The sequence below is a fragment of the Stegostoma tigrinum genome, chromosome 23 (genome assembly GCF_030684315.1).
Source record: "Stegostoma tigrinum isolate sSteTig4 chromosome 23, sSteTig4.hap1, whole genome shotgun sequence".
In the NCBI taxonomy this organism is placed as follows: domain Eukaryota; kingdom Metazoa; phylum Chordata; class Chondrichthyes; order Orectolobiformes; family Stegostomatidae; genus Stegostoma; species Stegostoma tigrinum.
This window is the reverse complement of record NC_081376.1, coordinates 12,543,607-12,553,220: the sequence shown is the minus strand read 5'-3', so window position 1 is coordinate 12,553,220 and position 9,614 is coordinate 12,543,607. Positions and strand designations below refer to the sequence as shown.

Here is a 9,614-nt window from a genome sequence, read left to right as displayed (position 1 = left end):
TTTTGGGGGGAAAAAAGTGGATTCACAAGAGGGGTCAGCAATCAAAATAAATCTGCACTTGCTTTTTGTTGACAAAAGTTTCTGAGTTAGGGAGTAAGACTTTAATTGTTGAATGGGAAATCAGCAAAAGGGTAGAAAAGGGGTGGAGGGAAATGTTTATATTTCATTACATGAGAACTAAATTAAAACTGATTACCTGTCATAATCTGCTCCAATTAAGCTGGTTCCGTTCACTGCCAGGATTCTGTCACCTATCCGGAGTCTCCCATCACGGGCTGCAGGGCTGTCAGGCAACAACGTTCTGATATAGATCCCAGGGGCATTCAAGGTTGTATGCTGCATAAGAAATGGGAGGAAGGGTACAAAAGACCTGTTCTTGTTGCACAGAAGTTAGTGAATCCATGAAACAAGAACCTAAGCTGTTCTGTTACCTAACTCTTTAATCTGTCAAGGAATCATGTATAAAAATACTGGGTCATGTTTTACCAATGGTGAAACAAATAATTTGGAAAATTGAGTTTTTCACCAACTCATCTGTAGAATTAGATTACCCAACCTACAGTGAGATCTTGCACCCTGTCACTGCAACTATACCCATTCATAATATTCATATGGAAAAAATTATATAAGCACTTGTGGTGCTTTTCATAGCCCTTCCTTATGTGTTCCAGCCTCATTTACAGCTGACAGAGTGAGCACAGCACTCCCAACAGCGTATGAATTATCAGGTGCTCCTGAAATAGCATTTGATCAAGTCTCTCACTACTGCACATTAGGAAGAAGTGACAGCAAAGCTCAATTTCACTTATTCCAATCAGAAGTGTTGCAGTCTAATTCTCTGACTTGAAGCAGTCCAAAAATCACTTTTAGTCACCCTAAACCAAGTTGTCAGTCATCTATATATGGCCAGGACATCTACCAACTGGAAAAATACAATGGTAACAACATGTAGATTGTGGTACTCCCAAGCCCTTCAAGGAAGTAAAACTGGAGAAAAATGTTAATGAGCCTGAAATGTGACAAAGCACAGAATATGACACAATTGCACGAGAATTCCTAAAACAACTTGTCCTTGTGCTCATGCCTGGCTGACTCAGTTCTACAGAAGAATTATCAGCTCAAACCCATCCATTAAATTTTGGCTTTTGGTAGAAATCATTCCAAAACTTGGAGATTGCACATTTGTGGCCAGCTTTGACTAATTTAATTACTTTCCGTATGTATGAAGATCTTTGAATGGCTTACCCTGTAACACTCACCTCTAGGAATAGAAACCTTCTTTAATGTCAATGAAGCTCATTTCTGTAAGGACACAGCACATGTGATCAAGTTCCCGCTCTCACTGCCTACATTGAAAATGACTTCCAAAAGATCCTGAAGACAAGCAGAGTGGTACACTGGCCAGCTCCTGACACTGTCCTTAGTGGAAAGCATCCAATCCGAGTCAGGCCAGTTATTGATGTACTCCTTTGCAAAACAGACCACTTCAAAAGTCACCTTGGGCAAGGGAGAAGACTGGCCAAAGCAGTGCCACAGGGCTCACTGCTAGCCCCAATCCTATTCAATATATGCTAGCAATCCTGTCCACCAAATTCATCTAATGACATCTTTTGTGCCACCCAAGGTCAATCCTTCTGCACCCTGGACCAGATCCCTAACAAAGACACCACAAACCTAGCAGACTATTGCAGCATTTTGTGTCTCACAATTAAATCTCTCAAATCATTTTTAAACACATTTCAACTTCATAATGCCAGTGCCAGAAAGAACCGGGTGTCTACATGGATGTCAAAGACTAAAGCATGATTGCAGCCCAACATAGTTTAGAATGGACTTTGTTCTTTTGGAAACATCTGAAGACAACAGCAGCAAACGTCAAAACCAGAAACAAGATCTTAACCAAACTTTTTGAATTTTTGTGGGGCTCTGCTGTTACAATACATTTGATCTCATTGTGCTGTACTCAGCTGCGGAGCCTGATAGGAATTCTAGCATATGCAATATTCTAAGTAGAACCGTCCATTCAACACACCTTCCCTCTCCTTGCAAACATCATTCCCCACACATCTACAGACTGACACAAACCCACCAAGTTGGTTGAAACTACCCATCTGCACCTCATATTATTGCAAAATGAGGTGTTCAACACACCTACTGCCTGTCTTCTCTCACAGTGCCCCATAAAGAGCATATCTTCCTGAGCAACATCTACCAGAAAACAATATTTGAATTTCAGACTGAGAAACATGTTAAGTCATTAAGAAGCCATTTGTGACAAATCCCATCTGTTGAAATTACATGTTTAGACCTACTGTAGCAAGACTGGTCCTTGCTGAACAGGTTCAGGACACCAGGGGCCACACACAGTCAACCTCCCCTACTGGCACAACTTAGGAGTACTTCCTCTGGAAACTAAGTGACGGACTAATCATCTTAGCCTCATGTGCCAAGTTTATCACTTGCTTCCACAGATTAAATAATCAACTGAGATTAAACAGAATTTAGCCAAAATTCATAAAACAAATATTTCAATTTGTTTTAGATGTAATTATATGCTATACATTTTACAACATTATTTATTGGTGAATATAAATACTATGTTATTGCTCTTACCGATTAATTTGTATTTCATTGCACTTACCAGTCCGTCAATCAGTCCCATTCCTAAACCAATGGGCCCTCTCCCTAGCTCCACCACAAATACACAACATGGATCATCTTCTCCTGAACTCTGGCTGGAAGATGCTGGTGTGGGTAAGTCATAAGCTCTCCCTGTTTAAAAAAATGCCAAGAATTCATCTGGTATTATACAATGTTTATAATCCGACTTGGAAACAGCTTATGACTCTAAATGTTAATTCATTTAGGATTAAAATGTCACCTGTAATGGAAAGGTATAAACTCAATTTCAAACAAACTGCAGTCCATATTGGACCTAAACAACAACACAGCTGGATGTTCAGGAAGGGAGCGGGACACAGATGAATATTGCTTCCTAAATACAAAGATGACTGGCTTGGATAACTGCACAAACCAGGATCTCAGATCTCTTTGTAAATAGGAACAATAAAGACCTTTAAACCGACAAAATCTGTCCATGGTCTTCAAAATTGCAAGAAATTATCCTCATTAACACTGTCTATAAATAATAATTTATATAACCCTAACAACATTTTTTTAAAAAGGTGTTTTTAATTAATATTTTTATGCATTAGAAACAATGCACCTTTTAATACAAAATGGTAAAGAGCAGGAGTGTCTGTGTCAAAAAATGCCACTAATCAGAGAGTAATACAGAAATAATAGCATAGAAACAGACCTTTCAGTCCAACCTGTCAATGCCAAACAAATTTCTCAAACTCAACTAGTCCCACTTGCCTGCATTTCGCCCATATCCCTCTAAGCCTTTCCTATTCATGTACCTGTGTCTACCACTTCCTCTGGCAGTTCATTCGACATATACACCACCCTCTGTGTGAGAAGAACTGCGGCCCCACCCCCACTGCCCCTCTTAGGTCCCTTTTAAATCTTTCTCCTCATGTTAAAAATATACCCCCTAATTTTGAATTCTGACCCTGGGGAAAAGATTCTTGCTATTCATCTTATCCATGCCCCTTGTGATTTTATAAATCTCTAAAGGTCACTCCCTCAACCTCCGACGCTCCAGTCAAGAAAGTCCTAGTCTATCCAGCCACCCCCAACAACTCCAACCCTCCAGTCCTGGAAATATCCTGGTAAATTTTTTGAACCCTCTCCAATTTAATAATATCCTTCCTAGAGCAGGGCAACCAGAACTGTACACAGTACTCCAAAAGTCACCTTACTAATATCCTGTACAATCTTAACGTGATGTCCTAAATCCTATACTCAATGATCTGAGCAATGAAGGCAAGTGTATTAAACACCTTTTGAACCAACTCCTCTCCCTGTGACACAACTTTCAAAGAATTATGTACCTAACCCCTAGGACTCTGTTTGACAACACTACCCATGGCCCTACCATTAACTGTGTAAGTCCTAACCTTGTTTGTTTAACAAAAACGCAATATCTCACATTTATCCAAATTAAACTCCATCTGGGAAACCTCAGCCCAATGGATCAAGATCCCTTTGTAATCTTAGATAATCTTAATCATCTTTACTGTGGACTACACCACCAATTTTGGTGTCATGCACAAACTTACTAACCACGCCTCCTAAATTCTCATGCAAATCATTTATATGAATCACAGGCCTCCAGTCCAAAAACAACCCTCCATCCTCTGTCTCCAAGTGACAAGCTCTCCCTGAATGCCATGTGATTTAACTTTACGAATCAGTCTACCATGCAGAATCTTTTCAAAGGCCGTACTAAGGTCCACGTGGACAACATGACAGTCTACCCTCAAATTTTTTTTAAATCTAACCTCAAAAAACTTACTTCAGGCTGTCAGTTTTCACAAGCTTGATTAACATAAATACACAGTGAAACAGTAGTGTGTTATCTATAAAGGTGAAATTATTCAGCTATGTTGCACTTCTATGGATATAACCTTCATAAAACTACAGATCAACAAATATGGAGGAAAAACCTGGTTGTGAAGAAGACTCATATCAGACTCCAAACATTAACTTCATTTCTCTCTCCACAGATTCTGCCAGACTTGCTGAGCTTTTCCAGCAATTTCTGCTTTTGTACCAGCATCCTTTGTGTTTGTTTCATTTTGACCATAATTTGAAATAAAGAAATCCCTAAAACAACAGTCCTGATAGTTACCTTCCCCATCATCAGCTCCACTTTTGTAGACATCATTTCTCCTGATGCTTGATGAAACTCTACCAGCTCCATTGGTTTGTACACAGTCATTGAGAAGAAGTTCAGAGTTTAAAGGTGTGTTTGGAGGAGTTAAAAGGCTAGAGGGATCTAATGGTTGTATGCGGTGTCCTGGAAGCCTGTTCCTTCCCAGAGTATTTTGCAGCTGTAACTTCTGCAGTTTTTCTTTAAGCTCATGGCAGGGGTTAAAATCTCTGCTTGATCCACTGACTGTGAAGGTGCTTGAGTTTCTATTGCATGTCCCTGTGTCATGGTTATTATTCAGGTAATTACTTTGCCATGATTGCTGATCCAGAATCTTGGGACTGTAAGGTGTGGCTGGATTGTGTGAAGACAACTGCTGAGAAACAAGAAACTCAGTCTGTAAAAAGCAAATAGAAATTTAATGAATTAAACAATAGCTACAAAACTTCTCGGCATGTTCATAGAAAATCTTATGGGAGCAACAGAATGCAGATCTTGCTGACAGCCTGGCCCCAAAACAAAGGATTTACGAATGAAGAACTTCGGTATATTCAGACAATCCTCAAATAAGTCAGACCAGGCAATTAACTACGGACAAGTCTGAAAGTCAGCTCTACACTGCAAAAGACAATGTTATCCATACTATCTACACAATAATTTAGTTTCCACTTGTTTCATCATTCTTTGATAGACCAGTTGAATTCAAAAATGTTACCACAAAAATTGCTCATTGCATGACTGGTTCAGTTTTTTCCAAGTCATGAATTCATCTCTATTCAACCCAAGGAACATCACATTAAATGTATTTGCACAATTTACCATAATTAATGAGGCAGCTGGATTCATTGAAAGAATTTGGAAGCTATTATCAAAAATGTTATGGCAGGGCAGTTCAAAATGGTTGTGTGCTTGGAAAATAATGTTCAACCAATTTTCTTGGAGTTTTTTGAAGAAGTATCATATGCTGCGGACAAAGGGGAACTGGTGGGTGTACTGTATTTCTTCAGAAGGCATTTAGTAAAGTACCACAAAGATTATTGAGGTTATTAAACACTTATGCTGTAAAGGTAACATAGACAGAAGATAGGCCAGCTAATGGGGAACACCATAAGCACAAGTTTTTCATTCTCTCGTTGGCAAGATGTAATGAGTAGTATACCATAGGATCAGTGTGGAGGTCTCAACTTATATAACAATTTATATAAACGACTTGGATGACTTTGGGAGGCAATGGTGTAGTGGTACTAATTCAGAGATCTGGGTAATGTTGTTGGGACCTGGGTTCGAACCTCGCCATGGCAGATGGCAGAATTTGGATACAATAAAAATTTGGAATTAGAAGTCTAATGATGAGCATGTATCCATTGTTTAAAAAAAAACACCATCTGCTTCAAACACGATCTAACTGAATGATAGCGCAGGCAGATGAACCAATTAGCCTATTTCGGTTCCAAGTCTGTATGTTGCATGTCGACATTTAAGAGACATTCGTGGTTGAAAGAAAAGGAATCAACAGAACAGGGATAATCGTATCAGAAATAATGGGAACTGCAGATGCTTGGAGAATCCAAGAAAATAAAGTGTGAAGCTGGATGGACACAGCAGGCCGTAGACATGATCTATATGGGATCAGTAAGGCGTTTAACAAGGTTCCCCATGGTAGACTAGTTAGCAAGGTTAGATCACATGGAACACAGGGAGAAGTAGCTATTCGGATACAGGACTGACTCAAAGGTAGATGACAGAGGTTGGTGCAAGAGGGTTGCTTCTGACACTGGAGACTTATGACCAGTAGCGTGCTACAAGAATCAGTGCCGAGTCCACTGCTTTTTGCCATTTATATAAATGATTTGGCTATGAACATAGGACGTATGGTTAGTAAGTTTGCAGATTACACCAAATTTGGATATGTCGGAGACAGCAAAGAAGGTTACCTCAGAGTACAACGGGATCTCGATCAGATGGGCCAATGGGCCGAGAAGTGACGGATGGAGTTTAATGTAGATAAATGTGAGGTGCTGAATTTTAGAAAGGCAAATTGAGGCAGGACTTACAGACTAAACGATAAGGTCCTGGGGAGTTTTGCTGAACAATGAGACTTTGGAATGCAGCTTCATAGTTCCTTGTAAGTGGAGACCCAGGTCAACAGGATAGTGAAGGTGGTCTTTAGTATGCTTACCTTTACTGGTCAGTACATCGAGTACAGGAGTTGGAAGTCACGTTACAGCTGTACAGGATGCTGGTCACTTTTGGAATAATGCATGCAATTTTGGTCTGCCTACTATAGGAAAGATGTTGTGAAATTCAAAGCGTTTAGAAAAGACTCATAAGGATGTTGCCAGGGTTGGAATATTTGAGCTATAGGAAGAGGTTGAATAGGCTGGGACTATTTTCCCTGGACTGTCAAAGGCTGAGGGGTGATGTTATATAGGTTTATAAAATCATGAGGGTCACGGATAGCCAAGGATTTTTCCCCAGGGTGGTGGAATCCAAAACTAGAGGACATAGGTTTAAGGTGAGAGGGGACAGACTTAAAAGGGACTTAGGGGGAAAGTTTTTCACAGAGGGCGGTGTGTGTATGGAATGAGCTGCCACAAGAAATGGAGGCTGGGGCAAATACAACATTTAAAAAGGCACCTGGATGGGTACTCTAATTGGAAGGGTTTTGTGGGATGTGGATCAAATGCTGGAAAATGGGACTAGATTAATTTGGGATATCTGGTTGGCATGGACAAGTTGGACTGAAGGGTCTATTTCCACACTGTACTGTTCTGCAACTTGGTCACTGTATGTAGCCATTAATTCCACATAAGACAAATGAGTTCTGCAATACTATTAGCATGGTTTCACAACAGGATATATTTAACCACAATTTTGAGTTTTGACTCATTGCTGCAGTTCAGTTTCAAGCACAGGTCCTGCTAATAGTAATTGACACGAAAAAAATGCTCTATGCAGGCATCCATAGCCATACCCAGAGCACCTCTGTCAACAGATAAACTTAATATGTTTAGACAGTGGAGATGCTGGAATGTGGATTAATTTTGCTTTAATTGTTTTAAATGCATATAGGTTGACACATTGCTGAATGCACCCAGAGGCACTCAGTTTGATACCATGGAATTTACCCTCCATGCTATTTCAAACTAAAATGATGAAAAGATTTTACGACATCTCAGTCCAACACTGAAGTAATTTAAACACCTTCTAGACATACATTGCAAGTGTCAGAATGAAACAGAAACTAATGTCAACATTGTAATGGTTCACATTATTTGGGAAAATGCATTTGAAGGATTTATGGAATTTCAAGGGTAAAAACTCTTGTTCTGGACTACTTCTAATTGCAGTGTATATGCCCTTTGAACTGAAAGATATGTAGTAAGCTCTTTTACCTGTAATTCCTCAGTTACAGAACATCCATTTGTTGGTTGGGATTTGGTACGTAGGCTCCAAATGAAGTGACGTATATACAGTAGATGTCTGTATATGTTGTCATCTATGGCCTCAGCTTCCAGATCCACCTTGAAGTTACTGGTGGGCAGCACTATTGGAGGATATTTATCAAAACTTAACAAAATGTCCTCTGTGGAACAGAAAAAGAAATGAGAATTTATATAAAAATATGGGAATATTGAAGGGATGCAATTAAACTCGGCTTTGCTTTGCCTCTCTGCAGTTTGTGGGCGATATGCACTTTCACAACATCTGATCCATTTCTTATTGACTTCCTTCTGAGGGTGTTGAAGCAACTAAACAGAGTTCACTAAATCCAATGTGACCATGCCAAGCTGATGTAAAATGAGTCAAGGTCTAATTGAAATACTGGTCTCTTTCATAATGTATTTAATACTCTGCCAAATGATAGACAAGCCGTAAATCAAAGACTAAAAGAAACAGTTTGAAGTGATTTTAAATGTTAACTAATAAATGCTGAGGGATATTACAAAACAATTTTTGTAACATTATTCCGCATTCGGATACTTAAAATGACAAGACTGCATAATTTCTTTCTCATATGTATTGTGTTTTTAATCAATTGGACTGTTTCAAATCTTAAATTTTCAATAAACATTAACATAAATATATGTTATAATTTTTAACAACTTATTACAGGCACTCATTCTTTCAATTGGAAGCCTTATATTCAGGCATGGACTATTTTCTAAATGGTGAAAAAATTCATAAAGCAGAGTACAAAGGGATCTGGGAGTGTTGGTCCAGGATTCTCTAGAGGTTAACTTGCAGGTAGAGTCCGTGATTAAGAAAGCGAATGTAATGTTGTTGTTTATCTCAAGAGGGTTGGATATAAAAGCAGCGATGTGCTTCTGAGGCTTTATAAAGCTCTAGTTAGGCCCCATTTAGAACACTGTGTCCAATTTTGGGCCCCACACCTCAGGAAGGACATACTAGCCCTGGAGTGTGTCCAGCGGAGATTCACATGGATGATCCCTGGAATGGTAGGTTTAACGTATGATGAACGGCTAAGGATCCTGGGATTGTACTCATTAGAGTTTAGAAGGTTGAGGGGAGATCTAATAGAAACTTACAAGATAATGTATGGCTTAGAAGGGATGGATGCTAGGAAGTCGTTTCCATTCAGCGGTGGGACTAGGACCCATGGGCACAGCCTTAAAATTAGAGGGGTAAATTTAAAACTGAAATGAGACGACATTTCTTCAGCCAGAGAGTGGTGGGCTTGTGGAATTCATTGCCACGGAGTGCTTTGGAGGCCGGGACGTTGGATGCCTTCAAGGGAGAGATCGACAAATTCTTGATCTCAGAAGGAATCAAAGGGCTACGGGGAGAGTGCAGGGAAGTGGAGTTGAAATGCCCA

The 9,614-nt window shown here is 39.6% G+C and overlaps 1 protein-coding gene across 3 annotated transcripts in view; it reads right to left on the bottom strand.

Annotated features, from left to right (window-relative positions):
- Positions 1–9,614, bottom strand: part of radil (Ras association and DIL domains) — a 111,188-nt gene that overhangs the window by 5,820 nt on the left and 95,754 nt on the right. The window contains exons 12-15 of one of the 3 annotated variants that reach the window (XM_048552726.2): positions 8,173–8,363; positions 4,757–5,174; positions 2,642–2,772; positions 197–336 (exon numbers count right to left, since the gene is read on the bottom strand). In XM_048552726.2, coding sequence (XP_048408683.1) covers positions 197–336; positions 2,642–2,772; positions 4,757–5,174; positions 8,173–8,363 — 880 coding nt within the window. The remainder of the gene's footprint in view (positions 1–196; positions 337–2,641; positions 2,773–4,756; positions 5,175–8,172; positions 8,364–9,614) is intronic. The other 2 variants (XM_048552727.2, XM_048552728.2) reach the window with 2 other exon arrangements.